Below are 26,840 nucleotides of genomic sequence, written 5' to 3' on the forward strand. Positions count from 1 at the left end.
CTTGGAATCTAGCAGTCCTTTCTGTTGGGGCCTGAGCTGAATGGCCACTGGCTTTTCAAGGGTCTTGTCTTCTTTTCCATTTCTTTGGCCCTGCTTTCCTGCCTTCCCCATTCTTTCTGCTACTGTTTCCTTATTAAGCTTGGTTTATTACTTTTCTTGGGGTACGGGAAAAAGTTATCCCCAACTACCCCCTCACCCCCACCCCCACCCCCACCCCCGCCATTCCTTCCCTCAGCGGAAACGGCTGGAGGAGCTGGAACCTGGCCTGGCTCCCGAGGTCTTGGTGCGGGTGGAGGGAGGGGCTAAGGCAGTACTGGATGTCCTGCCAAAGACATTCCTCAGAGCCGTCTCACCCGGTCTCCTCCCTCCTGCACCCCGCCCCCGCCCATCTGGTCTCCCAAGGTAAATAACTTGCTAGAGGTGGTGTGACGTATCCTCACCGTGATTCCTCCAAATCTGAGGTCTGAGTTGCTGCTTCCGGAAGCTGCACTTTCCAAGGTTCCCCGTGCCTAGGGAGGGGAGAGGGTGCAACAGAATCAGACGCCCCTTCCCATCGAAAGTATCCTTTCCTGCTTCTCTGTACCTGCCCAGGTCCAGCTGAGTAAAAAAAAAATAAGACCACTAATAAAGGGCCTGTAGTTTAACTCAGTGACTACTATTTCCTGAGTACACTTAGTCCCTGTGAAGGACATTGACTTTGCCTTAGGAGACCGGACTTCTCCACTCTAGCAGTCTTCGCTACTCATACTGTTTCTTGTCTCGAGACTCAGGCTTTCTCCTTTGGTTGAAAGTGGCTGAGAATAAACTGGAAAACATCTTGGGAGAGAGTGTGAGGAAGGGTGCAAATGAAAGGGAGGGGAAAAAAAAAAAAAACTGACTAGCTTAGAGCAGGGCCTGAGGAAAGGTGATACAACCAAAGCCCAGCCTCAGTGTCTCTGCGCAGCCTAAGGAGAGGACGTCAGACAGTGTGCTCCTCGCTCTGGTGAACCTATAGGGAAATCAGACATGGGGGACGTGCTCCAGCCGTGTAGATACTGAAGACTGAAGGGGGTGTCCTTCGGCCCAGGAAGGGGTGGTGGTGAATAGCAGGGATCCTCCCAGCTATTCCTGGAAGCTTCTGCTGGGCAGCCTGCCGGGCTCAGCTGACTTCCCCACAGTGTCCTCCCCCGCACACTGCCTCTCTGGGCTGTTGCTGGGCAGGTTTGCAGTTTAGGCCTCAGCCTGAGAGCCAATCACAGGTGGGGAATGGAGCACAGCCACTCTTATGGCTCCCCAGGTTCAGTATCTTTTCCACTTCTACCCCCCAGCCTCTAACAGCCTCTAGTCTCTGACTTCACACGACATGGGCTCTTAACCTGGGGGTTTGCCCCTCTTTTTCCTCCCCATTAAAACTAGCGTTCAGTGCAGCCCCTAAGGACTCTTTCCTCTGGTCACTGAGGTTGTATGGGGTCAATGTGAAAGTTCACAGGAAAGGGAACCTGACCCTAAGCAACCCCCTTTCCTGGCCCCTTAAAAAAAGTAATCTGGCCAGACACCTTTTTACTGACCTCTGAAACCTTCTGGAGGGACCTGGGAGAGAGGAAGCTATAGCCCACTGGCAAGGAGATGTGGTGGAGGGGCTCCTAGGTTTGGTGTACAGAGGGAAATTTGGGGAAGGACTCAGAGGAACTGGACCCCTAAGAATTGAGAAGGGGGAAGGTGGGAAAGGAACAATCTCGGTATGCCCGAGAGAGATCAAGTGGGCAAAAGGCCAGCAAAGTTGCTGAAGGCTCCTAGTTTCTGAGGGCTTGGTGGAGGGCATGGAGGGCTTGTAGCTCCAGTATCAGTGTTCTCAAGGGCAGGTTTGTGAGTCTCAGTCCAGCTGGTGAGGATTCCTCCCTCTCCCCTCCCCCATGCCTAGCTTCCCCAGGGTAAATACCCACCCGTTTAAACTATAGTATTCAGACTAAATTTAGCTCCTAGACTGCCCCAACCCCCTGGGCCTCCCTGTAAGCAGCTGTGAACAGCTGCAGGGGTGGGTCTGGTGGAGAGTTTTAAATATCCTTCCCCTCAACTTGTCTAGATTAGACCTCTGGTAACTAGGAGTGAAGCAGAGCCCAGGAACCCATTTGCTGGTCCAGTGCATAAGTGTCTCACCCTTAAACCACCCTCTCTCAGGAGACCTGTAAGAATTCACTTGGAAGATCTAGACAGACATGAGGGAAGTGGGAGATAGAGGAAACTTTGAGAGCAAAATGCAAGGAGAAACTCCCCTCCTGATTATCTCCAACCAGATCCTCTTTCGTTGCTTGCTTTCCCCTCCTCCCCGGTTTTACAAAGAGAGGCTCCATTTATTTTTAAATATTTTGTTGTGTTTTAGGGGAAAGTTTACACAGCAAATTAGGTTCCCATTTAACAATTTTTATACAACTTGTTCCATGACATTGGTTACATTTTTCTGCGATGTATCAACATTCTCATTATTCCCATTCTTTTTGTTCTGTTTCCATTAATCTAGCTTCCCTGCCTCTCCTTGGCTTCTCAGCTTTGTTTTAGGGGAAATGTTGACCATTTGGTCTCATAGTTATTTAAAGAGCACAATATACATGGTGATATTATTATATAAGCCAATCTGTTGTCTGGATGAAAGGTGACCACTGGGAGTAGCTACAATTCCAGTTTTAAAGGGTATCTAGGGCCACAGTCTTGGGGATTCCTCTAGTCTCTACTGGTCTGGTAAGTCTGGTCTTTTTTAGGAGTTTCAGTTTTACTCTACATTTTTCTCCCTATTTGTCCAGGACCTTCTATTGTGTCTCTATTCAGAACAGTTGGTAGTGGTAGCCCGGCACCATCTAGTTATTTTGCTCTCAGACTAGATGAGGTTATGGTTCATATAGGAAGGCTTCATTTTAATTTAACACCCTTCCCTGCCAAAGTAAATGAATAAGGAGAACTTTCCTCTCCTTGAACCCTGGAGAATCATGGAGAGTAGAGGTTTTGGTTTGGGAGGAGTGTGTGGGGGAGGGGAATTCCCACAATCTACCAACACAGCTAGAATCCATCTGTAGTACAGTCTGGATGGGTAAATTAGAAAATTACAGCAGAGGGGGCTTATTTGTCACAGGCAGGTGAAGAAGGTGTGAACTTTAAAGGAAGAAGTGTTAACTTTAAAGGGCACCAAGAAGGCACCTTTACAGGAAGTAGACTCAGGAAAGTACCTAAGTCTAAGTCTGTCAACAAGAAAGATAAACAGTCTGAGTTAAACTTAAGCTGGCCAGAACAAATCCTGAATCTGATTTTGGGTTCCTTGACATAGGAAATTGGGAAAAACTCAATAGGAGGGCCTTTCAGGGCTAAAGTCTGAAGGTAGAAAGGATTTGAGGGAGGAATGAAGACTGAACACAAGGTGAAAGGAAGGGGACTCCAGCATGAGACATGGTGTGGTCAGATCCTAGGGAACCATCAGCCACATCAGCTGAAGGGGAGGTAGGATGGTGCCTGGGAACAAGACAGACCAGAGCACCCAGAGCACTGGGAAACAACCTCAGTTGTTAGGGGAGGGATGGGTTCAATATCAGGAAGGTCCCAGCTTGGGGGAAGGGTGTGGTACACTCACCTAAGCCTTGCCTGAATGTCTTAGGAGACACCCCTACAGAACTTTGAGTGACAAAAAAAAAAAAACAAACTTGGGGAAGAGGGCATTGTTACTCAGAAAAAGAACAGGCTGTATCCCTAAGTTCCTCCCCCTTGACCTGGAGGTCTCAGAGTTAACCTGCCCCAGGAACCAGAGCACCCCTTCTCTCTTTCATCTCTAGCTCCCTCCCCTCCCTACCATTGATTCTCTGTTGCCTGCCTCTTTCATCATGTTGCCTGCCTCTTTCATCACGTAATGAAACTTCTTTTTAGTTCTAGTACAGGGGCGGGCAACTTTTTTCTCTAAAGAGCCAGATAGTAAATATTTTCGGTTTTGTAGGCCGTACAGTCTCTGGCAGCAGCCATAGGCAATATGTAAACAAATGGGTGTGGCTGAGTTCGAATAAAACTTTATGACAGGGAAATTTGAGTTTCATATAATTTTCATGTCACAAATACTATTCTTTAGATTTTTCTTTTTCCAACCATTTCAAAATATAAAAACTATCCTTAGCTTATTGGCCATATAAAAACAGGTGGTGGGACAGATTTGGCCAGTAGGTAGTCTGCCAACCCCCAGGATTTTTCCCATCTGACTGTACTACTCTGTCCACCCATGGAAGGTCCTGTTTGTGTCTCCTTTGGGCCTCAAAATATACCTGTAGCACCTTTAATTCAACATACTGTCTACTGATGACTGGTTCTTAGTTACTCCTCCCAGGGAATTTAACAACTTGAAAATATCCTTAATGGGTATTTCCTGAAATCCCTTAACTTCTTGTAATGTTTTAAGGACTTACGTGTGTGTGTGTGTGTGTGTATAAAATAACCTCTACAGCTTCACAAGATAGGGAAAACAGTATTGTTAAATTCAGTTTACAGGGGAGAAAATTAAGGCCTAAGACCTGTCTATTCAGTTTGGAAACCCTGGTGGCATACTGGTTAAGAACTACCTACAGCTGCTAACCATAAAGGTCGGCCGTTCGAATCCACCAGCTGCTCCTTGGAAACCATGTGGGGCAATTCTACTGTGTCCTATAGGGTTGCTATGAGTTGGAATTGACTTGACATCAATGGGTAAATTCCTTTGTCCCACTATTTACTTTCAGTCCTTTCTGGCACCCTGCTATGAAAATACTCAGAAATTTAGGCCACAGTGATCCAGAACTTGGATGGCTGCAAGTGTTTTTTGTTGTTTTCAAATGTCTTTCCTGACTTTTTGGCATTTTAGGAAAATCCTCTCTTTTATTTTTCAACCTAAAGATTGAAGAAGTTAAAAAATTATTTCAAATGCATTCAATATTTGGGTCCAGAAAATAATACCATACAGTGTACATTATCTTTAAAGTACACTGCCATACAAACATAGGTCATACAACAAGCATTACTGAGTCAGATTTTTTTTTCTAAGACAAACTTTATTAGCAATCAGAATTGTGTGTTATGGTAATACGTTTTTTATTTAAGAGCAATGCAAGGGCATTTCTTTTTGAAATAATTTGTCTGGGACTTCTTAGCAACTCCTTATCCTGTATTAGTTTTTCTTTCATTCATAACACTGAATTCAGAACGAGAAAGATACAGAGACTTCCATTGGGCTTCAGACCAGCCCCAACTACCAAGCTTCGAAGTGGGGGGAAGGGGCAAGGAAGTCGATAACCCACCACTCCTCACCAGCATCAAGCTCCTCTGCAGAGCTTTTCATTGTTCCTTAGAACTGAAAAAGACCTCACTGCCAACACACACATTCATTTCGACACGGAGTTATTTCCTGTTTGTTTGCCTCATGACGGTTTTTCTGAGAAAACGAAAATGGAACCTCATAGCCTGTGCTTTTTGTTTTAATGGAGGGGGTAAGAGGAAAAGAGTATATTGCTTAAGAATATAGTCTTAACCCAAAATTTTAAAGGCTATGCTTCTAAAATTTAAGATTCATTGCCACTAAAAGTGTACTCTTTACCTCTAGGGTGCCCCACCTTTCATTAAATCCTGGCTTTCAGGGTCAAAAGGAAGTATCTTCCCCTCAGGAAATTTCAGTAACAAAAGCGGTGAAACCTAACAGCCACTCCTTGGCAGCAACCCAGCTGTCTCCCCTGCCCCCAACCCCACCAAGGACAGAAAATGGGTGGGAATTGCTCCTGGCAACCTAAGGCATGGAGGTAGGAGAGAAGGAAGGAATGCATGATAGGTCTGAAGACAAGAGATTTCAGCAATAAAATGCTATGAAAGCAATGTTTCCTAAGGAGGTCCCCCCACTAAATCTGAATACCTGAGTCATAGCCAACCCTGTAGGGAAGACTAAGAAATGTAGCAAAACTTCCAAAACCAGCTCTTCCCACTAGACAGTAAAACTGACTTTTTTTTAGGGGTACAGCTTTGAAAGTGTTTCTTAATCTCAATAAGGTGGAAAACTCATCTGGGATGAAATCCAACAGTTAAACATTCTTTTTTCCTTGTCTGCTTCCTTGGCTCTTTCCCAGCACACCTTGTCCCAGGCTAACTTGAATAAACATACACATGTGACCACTGAGGGTGGGAAGAACATGAAGTGGGGGTGGTGAAATTCTGAATGGAATGCAGCCCCAGCTAGTTAGGGGGCTTGGGCTGGGACCTCTGGCACTGGCTGTGAATTTATACAACCGAGAAGCCAAAACAATGAGCTCATGGGCAAGAATGCAGCCCATGGGGAAGTCTGGGCGGTCAGAGCAAACTGGTTTTTAAATCAGGATGGGAATAGCAATAATCCAGTCTCCCATGGGAACAGGATTAGGGAGAGTGGGAGCTACCATTCAGCATCTTGGGGTCCAATTAAATAACTTTTGGAGGCTATCCCTTACTAAAATTCTGTTCCGCAGAGAGGATAGGACTTCTAGGCCTATATTCAAAAATTGGTTCTTTCTTGGCTATGTGAACTTGGGTGGGTGAACAAGATGGCTGGTGAGATGTGTACTGCTCTTAATGTATCAATACAATCAAGTCAATTTGGACTCACAGCAATCCTATGGGACAGAGTAGAACCGTAGGGTTTCTACTCTGTCCTTGGAAACAACCCATAGGGTTTCCAAGGCTGCCATCTTTACAGAAGCATACTGCCACATCTTTCTCCTATGGAAAGGCTGGTGGGTTCAAATTGCTGACCCTTTTGGTTAGCAGCCAAGTGCTTAAGCACTGCACCACAAAGGCTCCTTCCAACATATCAGTAAGAGCAACTTTATTCAAGCCATGTTCTGGGTCACCACTTTTAACACGATAAAGGAGGCAATCCATGGAGTTTACCTTTATTTCCTAAATAAACACAACCCATCCACCCCAGTGTCATATATGCCCAATTCAGACTTAGACCAGACAATCATCTCTTTTCCAACATGTTTCCCAATATTTTTTTATATTCGGCCTCACAATGGGAGAAATTGGAGAGGAGATACTATGTTCACTGGCCAAGTCTGGTTTGGGGGAAAGAAGGCAGGGAGAGAAGACAAAATGTAAAGAAAAAATTATCTACATATCACATGTCCACATACACTCCCAGTTATTTCAAAGCCATACTTTTGGTTATGTTTGTTCCTACTCATCCAGGAAAGCCAAATACGACCTTGAGTATATCTCACCTGAATTTAGAGACCATCTCAAGAACAGATTGAACACTAATAACCAGACGAGTTGTGTGATGACATCAAGGACCAAAATGTCAGAAGAGAAGACAAAGTAAAGTTATAATGAAACGTGCAAAGACCTGGAGTTAGAAAACCGAAAGGAAAGAACATGCTCAGCATTTCTCATGCTGAAAGAACTGAAAATTGGAAGACAGCTACCTGGCCAACCTACTAGAAGAGATCCATTATTTGTGTCCATTCCAAATAAAGGTGATCCAACAGAATGTGGAAATCATTGAACAGTATCATTAATATCACACCCAAGTTAAAATTTTGCTGAAGGTAATTAAAAAATGGTTGCAGTGGTACATCAACAGAGAACTGCCAGAAATTCAAGCTTGATTCAGAAGCAGCCTTGGAAAAAGAGAATATCATTGCGGATGTCAGATGGATCTTGGCTGAAAGCAGAGAATACAAGATCAGGATTGGAGGAAGACTCATTAACAACCTCTGATATCCAGATGACACAACTTTGCTTGCAGAAAGCTGCGAGGACTTGAAGCAATTACTGATGAAGATCAAAGACTACAGCATTCAGTATGGATTACACCTCAACATTAACAGAAATCTTCACAACTGGACTAATAAGCAGCATCATGATAAACAGAGAAAATGTTAAAGTTGTCAAGGATTTCATTTTACTTGGATCCACAATTGATGCCCATGGAAGCAGTAGTCAAGAAATCAAAGGCCCAAGAGACAGAAAGGGCCACATAAACCAGAGACTACATCAGCCTGAGACCAGAAGAACTAGATGGTGCCCAGATTACACCTCAACATAAACAGAAATCTTCACAACTGGACCAATAAGCAGCATCATGATAAACACAGAAAATGTTAGTTGTCAAGGATTTTATTTTACTTGGATCCACAATTGATGCCCATGGAAGCAGGAGTCAAGAAATCAAAGGCCCAAGAGACAGAAAGGGCCACATAAACCAGAGACTACATCAGCCTGAGACCAGAAGAACTAGATGGTGCCCGGCTACCACCGATCACTGTCCTGACAGGGAACACAACAGAGAATTCCTGATGGAGCAGAACAGTGTGATGCTGGCCTCAAATTCTCATAAAAAGACCAAACTTAATGGTCTAGAGGGACCTGGGAAGTCATGGTCCCTGGACCCTTTGTTAGCCCAAGACTGGAACCATTCCTGAAGTCAACTCTCCAGACAGGGATTGGATTGCACTGTAAAACAGAAAATGATAATACTGGTGAGGAGTGAGCTTCTTGGCTCAAGTAGACATAAGACTATGGACTATGTGCGCAACTTCTATCTGGAGGCGAGGTGAGAAGGCAGAGGGGGACAGGAGCTGGTTGAATGGACACAGGGAATACAGGGTATTCATTAGGAGGAGAGCAGCTAGAAGTACACAGCAAGGCATGTATAAGTTTTTGTATGAGAACTGACTTAATTTATAAACTTTCACTTAAAGTACACACGCACAAAAAGTTAAACTAAAAAAAAAAAGATGTACTGCATTGGGCAAATTTGCTGCAGAAGATTTCAAGTGTTAAAGCAAATATGTCCCTTTGAAAACTAAGGTGTGCCTGATCCAAGCCATGATATTTTCAGTCACCTCATATGCATGCAAAAGCTAGATAATGAATAAGGATGACTGAAGAACTGATGCCTTTGGATTATGGTGTTGGCAAATACTGAATACACCATGGACTGCCAAAAGAACAAAATCTGTTTCGGAAGTACAGCCAGAATGCTCCTTAGAAACAAGTACGGCGAGACCCTGTCTTATGTATTTTGGACATGTTATCAGGAGGGACCAGTCCCTGAAAGATGTGATGCTTGGTAGAGGGTCAGGGAAAAAGACAACGACCTTCAAGGACAGGGACTGACACAATGGCTGCAATGATTAGCTCAAATACAGTGGGGATCGCGGGGATGGCGTACGACTGGTATTGTTTCATTCTGTTGCTATGAGTCAGGACCAATTCCAGGGCACCTAACATCCTTTAATGTCCAACCTCAAATGTTTCTTGTGACGTTGACTACTCTGTACTTCCCTAAGTTATCACCTTGCTTTGTCCTACACCATATCTTAGAATACTCTTGTTATAGCACTTTGTGTAGCGTTATTTTTGTCCATGTCTGCACTCCTAGTTTGAGCTTTTAATATTTTACCGGATTTGCTTTTTCACTCTATAAATTCATTATGCATAAATTCTTCAGTGCTGTCTTATAGTTCATACTCAAATTTTGTGAAATAGCCCCATAATGTCCTTTATAGCCTTTGCATCCAGAATCCAATTAAGAAAAAAAAAGTCACATTGTTTTTAGTCACCGTTTTTTTTAGAACTGTTCGCCAGCCTTTTTTGAGAGAGTTGCTTCAGGGGAAGGCCTATTCTGTCTTTAAAATTCCAGCATCCAACAGTGCACAGTACATAGTAAGCAGTCCACTGCCGTGTAATATATGAATGGACTTTTGAAAACATCTGGCTGCCTAGAAGACTGGTCAAATGTCCCAACTCACTGCAGTGTTCAAAGAGTTCTTATTCTAAAGGGAATCCCTGGACCGGGGACAAGGGGAGAAGGTAAAACGAGGAATACAGAAGCCAAGGGCAGAAACTAGCCATGGAAACTTGTTGGAGTAAAATACGGAGAAATATTCTTGGCCCTAATATATTTTACAATGGTCAGTATAGTGCAAAACAGAAACCAGGTATAGTGTGGAAACGAAATGCTGTTTTCTCATACCTCACAAAAATTATCAGTAAAGACCACTGAATTCTTGGAGGTGTTAGATCTGCCTCCAGTACCCAACTCCCAACTACCCACATGCGTCACATAACTAAGGTAATACAACTTAGAAACTAACAAAGAGGGACAGTTCTCAAATCTTAAACTGAAAAGCTTTTCAACAGTGTAGGAGGCTTCAAGACAAAGTTCTGTAATCACCAATCACTGAACAAGCGGAACAAAAAGAACTAGGTAAACAGAGAAACTCAGCTGATCACCCTGAACTCAAGGAACTAATGTACCATGCTCTGAGCATCTGGCTGGAGCCACTGTACACACCAGTTGTGCAAGGTATTTCACTTAATTTTCGTGAAACTCTCAGCTGTCCCAACTGTTCTCTGAAATAGCATAACGTAAGAGCTGACTCTTAAGTCACGAACAGGAACTGAAAGAGAGAGCCTGGTTTGATCAAATGGAGGCTGTTAATTATTGACTTCTGTAAGTGATTCATGTTACTCGTTTACCATTCTACCTAAGTTTTTAAGGTGTTAAACTATGAAATTCTGCCAGAGAAATGGCTTCACAGCACATCAGTGGGAGCAACAACTCTGCACAGAACTTGACCAAGAGTAAGACATGGGGCCTTGTGTCCTGTGCTACCCATCCCTTCCAATCCTCTGCTTGGGAGTGTGCTTATAACACTCACAACTTTCTTGGCAATGTACAGAACCCTGTTTGCATGATTAGTAGCTGGTGCTTAGGGCTTAAAACCAATATGCAAACCTCACATTTGCACATTTCCATGGTGAATGCTGTTCTTTCAAGGTAGCTGAAATAAATGCAGGCTGAAAGCACTGAAACATTAGTACCAAGAAATATAACGATGCTATAGTGAACCTTTTTACCTCAAAGTTATACCACACTCAGTGCCTAAGAGAAAAATCAGTACAGGGACTTCACTATTAAAATATACTGGAATTACTCTAAACAGTAGTAATGTATTTAAATGAAAACCCAACAATTCTAATTTTAATGAAACGTATTCTGAAGGGAACTGTCGCTCTAAGGCAAAGCAGTTTTACGGAACTTGGGCTTTGAATTTAACCTATACGTATTGTGGAAACCTTGGTGGTGTAGTGACTGAGAGCTACAGCCGCTAACCAAAAGGTCTGCAGTTCAAATCCACCAGGCGCTTCTTGGAAACTCTATGGGGCAGCTCTACTCTATCCTATAGGATCACTGTGAATTCGAATATTGGGGCTCGGCTGACTTCCCTACAAGGCTTGCCTAAGGGGGAAGACAAGCGTTAATTAGAAAAGACCCATACCACACCTTGTATTTGAATAAAAAGGTTTATTATTCTCTTCTCAGGAAAAACAGGAAGTTAGCGTAACACACTACATTTTACAACCCACATTAAATTGTAGTTGGTCCTAACCCTTCCCAGTACAGCTGTCAAAAACACTAGCTGTTTAACCAGGACCAAGGTGTTTACTCCCTACAGAATGCACATGAATGACACTAGAGGACTCATGTTTCTCCCTGAGAGAAGCAAGCATAAGACAAACAGAAGTCATTGAGAGAGCCATCTTTCTAAGTAGCCCCTCCATTTCCACTGGAGGATTTGCCTGAACTATGCAGCTAGTCAGCACAGAGACCTAGTGCCTACCCCCATAAATCAATATCCCTTCCTAAAGTACTTGGCCTCCTTATGCCCTCACTGCCCCAACCCAAAATATCAGCTAAGATCCTCACCTATATTTCAACAGTCACATCTAGGAGTGGGGCACCCTAAACTCCACCAATTTACATCTACACACTTATTTCCAGGACTGGATGTGGGGAAACCAGCCTTTTAGTCACCTTACTCAGGTCTTAAGATTAATTATAAAAACTACATAAAGTGCTTTCAGGTCCTTAGAAACCGACATGATATAAATAAGTGGTTTATGGGCAAGAATGATAAATGCCTAGGTAAAAATAGCTGTAGCAGGATGTTATGGCTCGGAGATGGGCAGGTGGGGCAATTCTTCCCTATTACATTCTTAGTCATTTTATTCATGCCTATCTTTATCTGGAGTCCATAGACTAAAGGTCACTTTCTGAGGCTGAAGCTTTCAAAACAACCCTAGTTCCACTATAGAAGTATTCTCTGGTTTACCAGTAGGTTTTATGTAACTTCTCTGAGGCTTAACAGTGCCCACCCCTTTCAATAAGTTTTAAGTGGGCATAACAAAATGCAAAAAAAAAAAAAAAACTTTCATTATTGTTTCCTCCTCTGAAAATTCCTAGGGGGAGTTTGAAATTTTTTTCCAAAGATAGGATAAAAGGAACCAAGGGAAAAGGAACCCCCCCCCCCAGGATAGCTACTGTCATAACACCCACAGTGCCAGGACTTCCCAAAAGGATGAAATTTGTGAAAGAAGGTCTGAGGACTTCTAGGGGGGATTCACTTAGGTTCCCAGGAGGGGTTCATAATGCCAGAACTAAAAGGGCTAGTAAGAGTCCAAGGATAGCAAAGATGGAGAAACTGACAGAAATAAAACGCAAGTTCGACAGAACATCAGGTCTGAAATTCAAAGAAATGTAAAATATTCAAATAAAATCTGGGAATCATTAATAGAAATTAAACAATAAGCATTTGTTTTATTGACATATTAGGCCTAGACCTGTATTTAACAAGTAAGCCTAATAATAGCACCATGGTTCGACTTTAGCCTGGTTTTCCAAGCCATCATTTTACAATTCATTAAACAAACAAGTGTTCAGATTTATCTCATCCACTTGATGGAATCTTCTTATACACATATTGTTAGTAAGTCCCATTTGCAACAGCTGAAAATCTTTTAGCAAAAGCGTTAAAGATGAGCTCATGAACTCAGTTTAAACTTCACTAGTTAAATTAGGTCAAATACACAGAACTCACAGAACAGTTGCCCAATCAGAGCCCACTAAGCCATCAACACCCCCCCCAAAAAAAACCTTTAAAACTCCACTTTGACTCAATTATTGAAAACCTACATATCCATGAAGTAAAGAATTAATTCCCATTCCTCAACCTCTCAATCCCAGGTTTTCTCAAAAAAGCAAAACAAAAAAATTTATCTAAGGAATACTTACCAAGATCAGATAGGAAAATTAAAACCTGCATAGTCATGAATCAGAATTGTTCCACCACAAAAGAGTTGCATACAATTACATCACTGTTTTGTATACACTCTAGAACTGACCAGGTAAAAGTTTAGAATAGAAAAACTGTAAGAAAGAATTCCTAACTCCAGAAGCGCAAATCTCAAAAATGGGAAAAAAAAAAAAAAAACCTCTGGTAATGTAAATTTGAGACTTCTCTCCGTTCCAAGAAATAAAATTTCCTGTAAAAATATATACAATTTTTACAGACAAATACATTTACAGGTTGTTTTCTTAAAAAAACCAAGTACATTCCATTTTTGTTAACTGCAATTAGTGAGCCTAAAGTCAAGTATTCTTGGCCATAACTAGGCTAATAAACTCAACCCAAGCCAAAGTGGAACAGGTAAAATAGTCCTGAATATTTAGACTTTCTATTCATCAAGAAGTATACTTGGGAAAGCTAATCAAAGAGAGGAAAAAACCTTCCCTGCACACTCTGTTGTACAGTACTGAGACTTCTAGTCATAGTTCTTACTACTTGTAGCTTAAATCCATTTTACACAAGTCACTGACATCGTTAATGATTTTCAACACTATAGCAAGTTACTGAACTCAGTGGGCACGTTAATTGAATTCTATGACTAGCCTGGGGCTACTGGCCACTTTTCTAGACAAGCAAATTAAGCCTTTCCACCCCACCATTTTCACTAAACCTAAAAGTCCTCCTCCGTGGCCTCCCAAAGTTTGCTGTTGAAACTGAACTTTACTCCTTTCAGACAATGACTCTTCAAGGAAGCAAGACTGCTTTTCCCATGTATTTACTCCTGTTAGCTATAATCCTCTTGCCACTTGCTTTTCTGGCTTGGTTGCTAGAGTAGGACTCTTGGAGGTTATAGCCTGGGCAGCTTGATGTCCGTCTTCATAAATACATCGGATTTCACAGCAGAAGTGTGTGGTTTTGGTGGCTGGAGTTGGTTAAGAGTCAATTATTGCACTTACGAGGCTATCTTATTAGATATGCCAAACCAGCTCCTACTCCAGCAACACCTGCAAAAGCCAGCAGCACATTTCTGATGCCACCTTCTAGGTCCTCTACATGGAAGAACTCCACAAACCCATCCTAGAAAACAAAGAAGACACACATTTTTCAAGTATGGGTTTCCACTGGCTTAAAAGCAATTTTTGGAGAAAAGAATTAAAACAGCTAAGGTCCCCCTAAACAAACACAATGATGAAATTTACTATTATTCACTCTTGGGCTACAAAAAGAGACATTTCCCTAGTTCTTCAGTTCATTACAACAGTTCATAAGTGGGCCACCTCTAATAGTTAAACTTGCTTTTACAGTAGAATCTTGGTCATTTTCCAAACCAAATCAAACTCACTGCCACTGTCAGTTGATTCTGACTCATAATGACCCTACAGGGCAGAGCAGAACTGCCCCACTAGGGTTTCCAAGGCTAAAATCTTTATGGAAACAGACTGCCACATCTTTCTCGCTGTGGATTGGCTGGTGAGTTCAAACCACCAACCTTTGGTTTAGCAGCCAAGCGCTTTAACCACTGCGCCACCAGGGCACTAGAATCTCGGTCATATTAGGATAACCTAAAACGGGTCTTTGAGAGTTCTCGGCCTCAAATTCCCATCGTCTAATTTATTTACTGCAGAGAGGCAGTGTCACTGTAATTTTTATATCACCTGGGTGTATGTTTAAAATGCAGATTCCTGGGTCCCACCCTATCAATCAAAATCATTAAGGAAGGACTGATTAGGAAAGTATTTTATCTATCATCCCCACTTGACTCTTATTTTTTCATAGTTTGAATCCACTTGTGTAAACAGTATCCAGATAAACTACATCAAAATATCAAAAGCAAAAAGCTCAACAATCAGCAATACAGGTTACAAAAACCCAGGATTTTTGATGCAGCAATTCAAGACTTTCCTACCACTACCTAAACCAACAGCAAGCAACTTGGAAGAGCTGAAAACTGACAATCTCACCAGTGACTGAAAACTTGAGTTGTGCATTATTTAAAAAAAAAAACAACAACCTAACTCTCCCACCGTATCTACAAAGTTCTCCATTCCATTTCCACTCCAAGCCCCTCACCCTTAATACCTTAAGGCAAACTTACCCAGCCTCTTTGTTTGACTAACCAGTCCCTTTTCGTCCTTACGAGAACATCTGTGATACTTTCTGCTAATGGTTCGATGCGGCTTTCTTGGTTTACGCTCTTCAAGTGTTTGGCCACAAAGGCACCAAAAGATATGAGAGTCACAATTCTGCCCCAGTTTGTTATCCCGTCACTGAAAACATGGGCCATTACTCGAGATAAAGATTTGACATCATCTTCGTTTTTGATGTCCAGTTTCCGAAGCATTCCTGAGAGGAAGAAATGCACGCAGGTTCTCACGGTCTCCTTTGTCTAAACGAGGGCACGATGCTCCTAGCCCACCCACCGCGGGGGAAATCGCTAGTTTGGGCTCAAAAGATCTCAGGGCGACCCCGTTTGAAAACCTACACCCCACCCTTTCCGGGCTTTGGAACAGCGCTGCCATTTCCCAAAGAATAAAGATGGGCGGAAACAATGACTAATGGTCAGAATATTCTGGTCTCAGAAATAGGATCAGACTCGTTTCAACGCTGACTCGTTTTGGTTTCCACCCTCCCTTGGCGACTGAATCCAGGGAAACACGGAAAAAAGGACACCGCGGACTTCGTGACTAACCCCCTTACCTTGGAAGGCCGTCTCGTGGTTGCGCTGCACCCCGTCCGCGACTCGCCGGAGGGTCTCTAACGCCTTCCTGCTGGCCGCCCCAGACCCGCCCATTGGCTTGGTGTCCTTGGCGCCGGTTGCCTGCTCCTGAAGGTACCGAGAGATAATCTCTAGCGACTGCCGGTACAACTCGTCCTCCTCCTCCTCTGCTAGGGGCGGCGTCGAGGGTAGTGACCCGTCGGTACCGGGGCCATTACTGGCCTCCCCGACCAGCCCCAGCCGGGGAAAAACAGCCGGCCGCTTCCCGAGCGGCTCCGGCTCGTACCCGTCCAGCTCCTCTTCGGGCGACATGATGGCGTCGGCGGCTAGAGCCTCCATCTCCACAGGCGGCGACGCGCGGCGGGTGGGCGCAAAGAACGTCGGCCTCGCGGGAATCGCAGTGACGTCGGGGCCCTCGGCGCCAATGGGCGCCGGCCGCACGACCCTCCGGCCGTCCGGAGCGACAGCGGCCGGGGGGCTCGCGCCGGCGTCCCCTCCCCCTACCTCTTGCCGGGCCGTGGCCTCCTTTCCAGGAGCTGGAAGTCGCCCTCCCGGAGGGGTGGCGCAGCCGCCGGCCCCCAAGCCGGCCCCCCCACAGTAAAGGTTGAGTCCGATTACTGCGTTTCTCTTGAAGCCGAACATCGCGAGCCCCTGCTGCAGTCGCCTAGGGTGACCAGAAGTTGGGGGGGGGCCACCGGCTCCTGATCCGAAAGAAGCGGAAGTGAGCAGTGGGTGAGGCCCTCCTAGACCGCAATATTAGGGCCCGGCTTACGCGGTGGCGTCATGACGTCGCCAGCCCCAAAACGAGAAAGGGGCGGGGCTTCTGGAGCCTTGCACACGGCACTTACCAGCTAGTTCCGGCTGATTCGCCGCGCTCGGTTACGTAACTGCGCCTCCGCGCGTAGTGTCGGGCTCTGGCCCTGTGCCAGGTTCGGAGCTCCTTCGTGCTGTCTCGTGGCTTCCCTGATCCCTGATTTGCAAACCCATTCTGTTGCCTTTGTGCCAGGGTTTTATTTCCCCACACCAAAGTCTGAACTATTGAATCACCCAGATGGAGGAGAATGAATGAGAAGGTTACATTATGGATGGGAAGCTTTAGGTATTAGAGGCAAGTAAGAGGGTACTCTTGTGGCCAATGGTTATTTTGCACATCATCAGGTGTCTACTTCCATTCCAACAACGTTAGAAAATGAGGTTGCTCCATGGGCTGCTCTAGAAAACCTATATGTAAGTTGACTAAATGAAATAGTTCTGCCCTAGCTAAACCATTCATGTCACCCTGCTTGCCTTTTCCCATCCGCCATCTTTGACACACAGTCCCTGGCTCTATTTACATATAAACCTTTCTCCCTCAGCACCTCTTCTTGAGCCTTATTTTTGTCTATTGATGATAAGGCACATTTGATTTGAGGTGTAATCCATTTGCGGGAAAGGATCCTGTTAAAAAAAAAACCAAACCCAGGGCCATCCAGTCGATTCCGACCCATACCGACCCTATAGGACAGAGTAGAACTACCCCATAGAGTTTCCAAGGAGTGCCTGGTGGATTTGAACTGCAGACCCTTTGGTTAGCAGCCGTAGCACTTAGCCACTATGCCACCAGGGTTTCCCAAGATCCTGCCATATATGTCAGTTAGTCAGTTAGCGTTCGATTGTTAATTGAAGCAAGCTCTTTCTGTTAAAAAAAATTGACAGTTCCAAGTCATGGTGATCCCATGTGTGTCATACCCCGTATATGTCAGAGAAATGTGCTCTATAGGGTTTTCAATGACTTGATTTTTTTGGAAGGAGATCACCAGGCCTTTCTTCTGAGGTGTTTCTAGGTGGACTCGAATCTCCAACCTTTTGGTTAGCAGCCAAGTGGCTTAACCATGTTCACCATCCAGGGACTCCCTTTCTGCAAAAAGGTTTGTAAAAATAATAGCTAAAATTGAAGAGCAAAGTATTTGAGGGACATATTCAGGAAAAAAGAGCAGGACCTAGAACCAAAGATGTCACCCTGAAAACTAAGGTGCACCTGACCCAAGCCATGGTATTTTCAGTCGTATCATGGGCATGCGAAAGCTGGACAATGAATAAGGAAGACTGAAGAAGAATTGACGCCTTTGAATTGTGGTGTTGGCGAAGAATACTGAATATACCGGGGACTGCCAAAACAACAAACAAATCTGTCTCGGAAGAAGTACAACCAGAATGCTCCTTAGAAGCACGGATGGCGAGTCTGCATCTTATCTACTTTGGACATGTCAGGAGGGATCAGTCCCTGGAGAAGGACATCATGCTTGCCAAAGTACAGGGTCAGCGGAAAAGGGGAAGACCCTCAACGAGACGGATTTACAGAGTGGCTGCAACAATGAGCTCAAGCATAACAACGGTTGTAAGGATGGCACAGGACCAGGACCGGGCAGTGTTTCATTTGGTAGTACATAGGGTCGCTATGACTTGGAACCGACTCGACGGCACCTAACAACAACAACAGAACCATAGAAATCTATAATATGTAGCAGACAAGAGAGGATGGAGAAAAGCATTCATGAATAAGATAAACGGTTTCTTTACTCAAGGAACTTCTGGCACAGCAACTAACCATAATGTGAGATGGAATGTATGTTGTATACCAGGCCTCAGTAATTTAGTAATATTGGTGCTGAGAGGTTGGAAAATTCACTTTGAGCTGAGAGAGCTAAAGGAAGGCTTTATGGAAGAAGTAGCTTTTTTGCTGGGTTTCTAAAATACAATTTTATCAGGTAGTGGAGGGAGAGGGATTGAGGTAAGAGCAAAGGCATTCAGCCTCTGAAAAAGGAACTGCATTGCAAGTTTTAATTTATAGTCAGAAAGCTCAAGTGCTCAGCCATCCTATTGCATTTCCTTAGTCATTTCACTCTTATGCTCCAAGATGACTGTTGCACACCTTCTGTCCTGTCCTCAAACCTCTAATATCCTCTCCTTCCTCATCACTCTCAGCTGACGACTTGTTTCACTGAAAAATGGAAGCAATCAGAAGAGAATAGCCTCATGTTCCACCATTAAATCTGCTAATTTAATGTTTCTATTTCCACTCCCTTTGCCTTTCCAATATGGTTAAAATAAATGAATCTTCATTGCCATCTAATATCATAATGTGCATTGGATCACATCTCCTTTGCCTACTCAAGTACTTGCAGTTATCTGTTTACACTCTTGCACCATTAATTTCTCCCCCTCTGTCAAATCATTCCCATCAGCATAAAACTTGACATTCTATCTCATATCTTTAAAAATCGGGCTTCAAACTGGTTCGTTCAGATTCGAATCCCTGTTTGCATTTCTAACAGGATCCCAGGCGATGCTAATGCTGCTGGTTAGGGACCAATTTTGAGCTCCATAAGTACAGTAGTGATTCTCAACTTTGCTGATAGAAATTTCCAGAACTACTGGAGTACCCTGTTTTCCTCCTCTAAACTGAGGCTAATCTTTTTTTGCCTTTAAGCTCTTTCCAAGGCCTCTTCATACCATACTCTTTTGTGCTGTGCCTCCAGCATCAGCATCTTCCTTCCCTCCCAGCACAATATTATGATCCATCATCTTTGCCCACAAAATCATAATTTCAGGCCCTTGTCTCCACGGGTAACACTAGCATATAACTAGGGTTCAGCAGCCACTTAAAAGATGTGACAGGTATTGCTAATTACCTTAGCCAATATTCATCCTTCCCTTCCCTTCTTTCTGACAAAATTTTTTTTTTGAGTTACCATGTGCTCAGCTTTCCAGAGCTCCCTTGCCATCCTGAAAATGTTGATAAACTTCTTTTTACTGACGTGACGTCGTGGTTTGGAGAGAAGCAGGAGTAAATGTCATTTATTCATTTGGCAGTTATTAAGCTGAGGATAAAAAAGGTGAACAAGACATGCTTCCTTGTCTCTCAGGTACATAAACTGTTGTTGTTAGGTGCTGTCGAGTTGGTTTCCAACTCATAGTGACCCTCTGTACAACAGAACAAAACACTGCCCGGTCAGGGGCGGATTAACCAGTAAGCACAGTATGTACTGGCTTATAGTAAGCAATGTAGCATGGGCTTGTGTTTACTTACTAATCTGTAGTGTACAATTTCACCTGGTTTTCACCACATCTTTGGTGCACTACAGATTAGTAAGTAAGCACAATTAAATCTGAGTGTACCTTGCTTATTGGGTAATCGATCCCTGTGCCTGGTCCTTGCCACCCTCATAATCATTGCTATGTTTGAGCCCACTGTTGCAGCCACTGTGTCAATCCATTTTACCAAGCATAATGGTAAATAAATTAATAATTATAAAACAATATAATTCGATATGGTATTCAGTAAAATTCAACATTCATTTATGATATAAAACAACACAAAAAAACTTTTAGTAGAGGACCTCTTTAACCTAATTAAAGAATGTCACCAAGAACCTCAGCCACTCATCTCTTTGTCCTACTGTGACAGCTTGTGTGTTGCTATGATGCTGGGAGCTATGCCACGGTATTTCAAATACTAGCAGGGTCACCCGTAGTGAACAGGTTTCAGTGGACCTTCTAGACTAAGACAGGCTAGGAAGAAAGACTTAGCAATCTACTTCCAAAAATTAGCTAATGAAATCCTTATGGATCACAACAGAACATTGTCTGACTTGATTGCTTTAGACACGTCATCAGAAGGGATCAATTGCTGGAGAAGAACATGTTTGGTGATGGCAGGGGTGAGGGATTGACACAGTGCAGTGGATTGACACAGTGGCCACAATGATGGATTTAAACATGCCGGTGGCTATGATTATGGTGCAGGGCTAGGCAGTGTTTTATTTTGTTATATGTGGGGTCATCATGAATTGGAGCTCAAGGGCAGCTAACAAGAACCCCCAAAAACCTACAGCAATTTCTTAAACAAGATTTAAAAAGCAATAACCATAGAGGAAAATACTGACAAATGAGACAACATTTAAATGAAAACATGTTCAGTGACAAAATTAGATGTATGAGCAAAATGCATGTGCACACAATGGAGGGAACAATGAACTCTGCCTTGGGAAAAAGTGATTTTGAGCTGGGTACTGAACTGTGTGTAAATGTTCATCAGAAGAACAAGGGACAAAACATTCTAAGCAGAGGGCAGAACATTTGCAAAGCTACAGAGCCAAAGCAGTGTGGTGTATTCAAGGAACTACAAGCAGTCAGATGTACAATAGAGGAGCTGCAAGAGAACACCAGTTTTCCAATTCTGTCATCCCTGCTCTACACAGCAAATCAACCCAGCACTTCCACTTACCAGCTCAGTGACCACGCGCAAATTATTTTAGTCTCTGAGTCTGTTTGCCCGTCTATAAAGTAAGAGTAATTAATATTCCTTCCTTATGAAGCTGTAAGGATCTAAGAAAGCAGTTCTCAAGGCATGGTCTGCAGACTCCTGGAATCCTTGAAGCTCTGGGTTCGTTAGGTCAAAACCATTTTCACAATAATACTAAGATACTTGCCTTTTTCACTGTGTTGACATTTGCACTGATTGTGCAAAAGTAATCAAGTAAAACTGTTGCCATCTTAGCACAAATCCAGGCAGTGGCACAAAACTGTACTAGTAATCATTGTATTCTTTATTGCTATACATTTTCAGTTAAAAAAAAAAAAGCCAATTTCACTTAAGAATGACCTTGATGAAGCAGTAAATATTATTTTATTAAATCTCAACCCTCAAGTACATGGCTTTTTAATATTCTGTTTGACAGAATAAGAAGCACATACAAGGCACTTCTGCTTTCTATCAAAGTATGATGGTGTCTCCAAGAAAAGCAATTGAACAATTTTTGAATTGTGAGCTGAACTGGATGCTTTTTTCATGGAAAACCATTTTCCATTTCATGGAAAACCAAAACAATTGACAATCAAGGTATGGTTATTTAGACTTGGGTATTGGGCTGACATTTCCTGAAAAATGAACAACATGAGCCTGTCACTTTAAGGAAAACAACTTTGTGTATCTATTGCCAATAATAAAATTTGAGATAGGTGAAAATTTTAATTTTGGAAAATTTGTTTCACAGCTTCCCAACACTTATGGACTTTTCTGACGGGATTAGTTTTAATATTAGTAAGATTTTTTTTTTATTGGATAATGAAATGTGCCAACATTTGGAATTTCTTCATAACTGAGTGAACCAATATTTTTCAAATGACTGATGCATTATTTCAAAATCATGCTTGGGTAAAAGATGCATTCAAAATGCAAGACAGATCAATAGATCAATAAATATTTGTTCACTGTATGAAGGTAGGAAGAAAGTCAGGCGGTCCCAGGAAGGCAAGAAAGTAAAAAAAATCAAGACAAAGACTGAAAATACATCACTGTATTTGGCAAAGCAGGAGTCTCTGGGTGGCACAAATGGTTAAGTGTTCAGCTAAAAACCGTAAGGTTGCCAGTTCAAACCCACTCAGAGGTGTCTCAGTAAAAAGGCCTGCCGGTTTGCTTCTGAAAGGTCACAGCGTGTAAACCCTATGGGCACAGTTCTACTCTAACAGATGGGGTCGTCATGAGTCGGAATCAACTTGACAGCAACTGGTTTGGTTTGGTTTTTAGAACTTGGCAATTAGGCTATTTTGATAATAGATTTATTAAAAAAAAAAAAGAGGGCAAACGAGACTAAAGGGGCATACCAGCCCTGGGGCAGGGACTAGAAGGCAGGAGGGAACAGAAAAGCTGGTAATAGGGAACCCAAGGCTGAGAAGGGAGAGTCTTGACATGTTGTGGGGTTGTTAACCAATGGGTAGTGTTTAATGAGAACCTAGTTCTGTAACATTCATCTAAAGTACAATAAAAAAAAATCTAAAAAAAAAAATGAGGGAAAAAGATGAAATTCAGTGGGTTGAAGAGTAAATAGGAGTTAAAGAAGTGAGGACAAAGTGTAGCTCCTTTTTCAAGAAATTTGAGAGTGAAGAGAAAGCAGAGGAAGAGTAGTTGGGTTGAAGAAAGATTTTTTAAAATGAGGGAGTCAAATTATTTGTAGGTTAAGGAGAATGGTCTTGTGGAGTGAAGGATATTTGGGGCAAGAGAAGCGGTAAGTGATAGGGCATAGTAATCCAGAAGAGACAGATGGAAGGGCAGAGAGAGGTTCAAGTTAAAGCCTCTGTAAGAAGGTGCCTCCTCTTTCGCTAGGCAGGAACATACAGATGGGTGTCCTCACAGGTCAGTTTAGAAGTCAAGAGGAATGTTGGGGGATTTGGTACTTGTCTCCTTTCCTGTTTTTTTCCCCCATGAAAATATACACAACAAAACATACACCTGTTCAACAATATTTACATGTTCGTTGACAATGTTACGTATTTTACAGGGTGTCAGCATTCTCTCTCTCTCTGCCCATATTGTTTCACACCACTGTTACTTAGACCCTCTGCCCCTTAAAGTTCTCATCTGTAGTTTAGAGTTACTGTTGTCCGTTTAACCTCGTATAGATAATTCTTAAAAAGAGTGCAGTGCTCAAGGGTCTCCTTTCCTCTTCCGATGGAATGCAAGGCAGTCTACAAGAGGCTGGGACTAGAGACGGTGCTTAAGGACAGCCAAAAACAAAAACAAATCCATTGCCATATAGTTGATTCCGACTCATAGTGACTATAAAAATGATGTGGCGGGGCGTCTGACCTCCTCTAACTTCAAAAAGGGGAAGGAGAATCAAGATCAACAGCCCAAAGCTGACTCCGATGAGGCAGAGTTTAAACATTCCTGCATCCTCCAATCTTTCTTCCACTTCTGACACTATCTGACCTCCTCCATGGCACTCTCTACTTTTCTGCTGGGTTCAGTAATTTATTGTAATGGCCACACAGAACTCACAGACCATATTCACGATGATGGGGTTTATTAGGGAAGTAACAGGTTACATACAATTCAGGATCAGGAAATACTCAAGATACAGTTCTTCTATCAGGACAGCCTCTTCTCAGCTGTTCGCAGGCAGGTCTCTCTCTGGCCCTCAGCCCCTTGGCACTGCCTCTGCCCAGCTCGGGCAACTGTTACAAAGCTCTTTAGCTCCAACAGTAAGTGCCTGGGGGTGCCCCACTCCACCAGGAAGCCTCCTTCCCAAAAGTGCTCAGCTTTCTCTCCCCGTGGGCCAGGAAGCCCACTACATATCCTGCCGCTCTCCTGGTTCTGCTGCCACCATTTCTCTGTCACTGCTTCTCGTTGCCTCCCATTTTACAGCTCTCTCTCTGTTCTGGTTCTGCAGCCTCTGCTGCCTCTCTCTGTTTTCTGTGTTATAGTTCCTCTCTCTCTGTCTCCTGGGCCTAGGAGGTCTCAGTGCAGGGATCCCGGGTCCTGTGGATGTGCTCCACTCCTAGCTCTTCTTTCTTGGTGGCAGTAGGTCCCCCTGCTTTGGGACTGACTGCTCTTTTAAGCCTGGTGGGATGGCAAAACTGACTAATCCCCTTCTTAGGGTTCCATGTACCTTATTTGCATGGTCTCATCCCCACAACGGTGTCACGTACCTTATTTACATTATTAACAAGCTATCCAGTCCTCTTGGTGGGCCAAGAGCACCTAATTTGCATAGTCCCACCCAATCATTTGGTGGGTGTTATAAGACCATGGTGAGAAAGGCTATATAAAAGTGATCCATTGCCCCACAGTGACCCTACAGGACACAGAAGAACTGCCCCACAGGGCTTCCAAGGCTTTAATTTTTACAGAAACAGACTGCCACATCTTTCTCCCACGGAGCAGCTGATGGGTTGAAACCGCTGACCTTTTGGCTAGCAGCCGAGTGTTCAACCACTATGATACCAGGGCTCCTTTCTGGAGGAGAGCAGCTATGGGAAATTCAAACGGCATCTGGCTCCCCGTGAGGACTGCGAAGCTAAGGCTGGAAACCACCAGCTCTGACTGGTGTTTGACTAACCTTCTCCATAAAGCAGCAGCCGACACTCAGAAGTGGAGACACAATTGTATACCTAGTACTAGAACAACTCTTGACACATCTGTAGGCACTCAATAAATATTTCCTGGATGAATAAATGAACATAAAAGTTAGACTGATCTAGAACTGGGGAGTGGTGGGGCAGATGGGATCAAAAAACAAGAAACAAAGGTAGCTGAGGTGTAGTGGGAGTGTCTTTGAGTCATTGCCCATGCAATCTAAAGTGGATAGGGAAAGAAGTAAAGCCACAAAGATCTTGTAGACTAGAACTGTAACTGGCCCAAACTAGGTGATAAGAAAATTGAAGAATGAATGACAAATACCAATTTATAATTTTTTAGAAAACCTGTGGGTTTTGAAATGGGAAAAGCAGATCCACAGAGGAGCTGACTGACCCAGGTGACAGAAGTCCAGGAAAGCGGTTGTGTTGAAAACTTACTTTCTTACTCAGTTTCAGTTTTTCTCCTTTTGGCCTGGGACATGGAACTCACTTCTCTCTTGTGAAGTCTGGCAATGGGGCCTGCAGCTGCAAGTTCCAACTGAACCAGACTACTAATTGGTGCTGGCTGAGCAGGCAATGTGAGTGATACCCAGAATCCTATTAACTGATAATGGATTAATACCAAATTAGAGCTCTGGAGCCTTCCACCAAAATCTGACCTGGGTGCTGTCCTGTTCAAGGTTTGTACAAATGGTTTAGTTAAGAACATTGCTGACAGACGATCACATTTGTAGCTGTCAAGAACATGAGAGGGATAATGAATATGTTGGATAACAGGATCAGAACACAAAGATTTTGGCAGGCCGGGCCAAATCTAATAATATTTACTTTAAATGGGTTAAGCCAGCCTAAAGATTAAAGGGGGTGTGTGTGTGGGGGGGGGGAGCCCAAAACCATACATGACATGGAAGATATAGCATAATGTTTCGAAAATGACCTAGGAGACCCAACAGAAATATGGTCAAAGTAGGCAATTAAAACACAGGACATACAAATGGTATCTATACACATATACCTATATAAACATATATGCATGTATAGATGTGTGTGTCAATGTATATACATATATATACGTGTACGTACGTATGTATACCAAAAAAAACCCGAACCGTTGCCGTGAAGCCGAGGACAGCACGATCCAAAGGCCCAGAGAGCATTCTGCCTCCTTAATCCTTTGCCCTTTTAGCCAGGAAAGAATGATTTTTTTGAGTCTTGTGTCTTCTCTTCCCTGCGGCTTTCATTTCAAATTGCAGAAGATCATATACCCAGATTGCCCCCCAAAACAGCTTTCTAGCTGAGTTCAAAAAAAAGAGAAAGCTTCCCCACAATTAGGCTCTTCCATCACTCCACAGGACAAGTGACACTCCCAAAGTAGCTTTTTCAACTGCCAGAAAGGAAGTACAAACCAAGATTTCCAAAGGCACCAGTGGTTGGTTCCCAGGTGCCCTGAAAAAAGATTTTATTGTAACCTAAGAGCAAACTCCATTTATTGAGCATCTACTTTGCTGGTGATGATACAAGTTTCTTACCCATTATCTAATTTAATTCTAATAAAAGCCATATAAAGCTTATATTATCATTATACTCATATTACAGATGAAGGGGCTGAGGTTCAAAAAGGTTAAATAATTTTGTCATTAAAACAGTGGCTTCCTGTGGCACAGAAGATGTTTAAGAACAGTGCTGATGAGTGGGAAATGGCACCCAGAAGCAGGAGTGAGACACGTGAAAATGTGGAGGAAGAGAAGAGGTAAGGTAGTATCAAATTAGGAGGGAAAGGCATTGGCAAGAAGTTTCATTCACCCCATCACTCAGCCCGGGCCACATCCTAGTTCTGTGCGTGCAGTGCGTGCATTTAAACACGTCTCCATAGCAATCATCTGGTTTCTGACAACACAGCTAAATATGCGCAATGCGGAGGGTGGGTGTGGGCTGAGGAGGGGAAGTGGGACCGCTGAGTCAAGGGGAAAATTATGCAGAAAAACACATTCCTCTGGTGTGTCCTCCACTCTCACCCTCAGCCTATCCCCAAGGTATGAGAGGGCTTATGGCCCTGATCTTTTCTGGATTCAAAGCAGTCAGTTAAGAGC

The 26,840-nt window shown here is 43.3% G+C and overlaps 1 protein-coding gene across 2 annotated transcripts; it reads right to left on the reverse strand.

Annotated features, from left to right (window-relative positions):
* Positions 1 to 12,581: 12,581 nt before the first annotated feature.
* MCL1 (MCL1 apoptosis regulator, BCL2 family member) lies at positions 12,582 to 16,589 on the reverse strand. 2 transcript variants are annotated; one of them, XM_003409494.4, is made up of 3 exons: positions 15,834 to 16,581; positions 15,232 to 15,479; positions 12,582 to 14,213 (listed from the first exon to the last, which is right to left on the reverse strand). In XM_003409494.4, exons 1-3 carry the CDS (start codon positions 16,492 to 16,494, stop codon positions 14,097 to 14,099), a joined length of 1,026 nt encoding a protein of 341 aa, XP_003409542.1. In that variant the 5' UTR covers positions 16,495 to 16,581; the 3' UTR covers positions 12,582 to 14,096. The 2 variants fall into 2 exon arrangements, with proteins under 2 accessions (XP_003409542.1, XP_064138608.1); XM_064282538.1 differs by lacking the exon at positions 15,232 to 15,479 and having other exon boundaries at positions 15,834 to 16,589.
* Positions 16,590 to 26,840: the final 10,251 nt, after the last annotated feature.

Source organism: Loxodonta africana, chromosome 3, assembly GCF_030014295.1.
Source record: "Loxodonta africana isolate mLoxAfr1 chromosome 3, mLoxAfr1.hap2, whole genome shotgun sequence".
NCBI lineage: Eukaryota > Metazoa > Chordata > Mammalia > Proboscidea > Elephantidae > Loxodonta > Loxodonta africana.

Coding starts and splice junctions, on each gene's coding strand:
- MCL1 (XM_003409494.4), bottom strand. CDS start 16,494: ATGTTCGGCTTCAAGAGAAACGCAGTAATCGGACTCAACCTTTACTGT. Junction 15,480..15,833: donor CCACGAGACGGCCTTCCAAG/GTAAGGGGGTTA, acceptor TCTTCCTCTCAG/GAATGCTTCGGAAACTGGAC. Junction 14,214..15,231: donor TAGTCAAACAAAGAGGCTGG/GTAAGTTTGCCT, acceptor TTTGTTTTCTAG/GATGGGTTTGTGGAGTTCTT.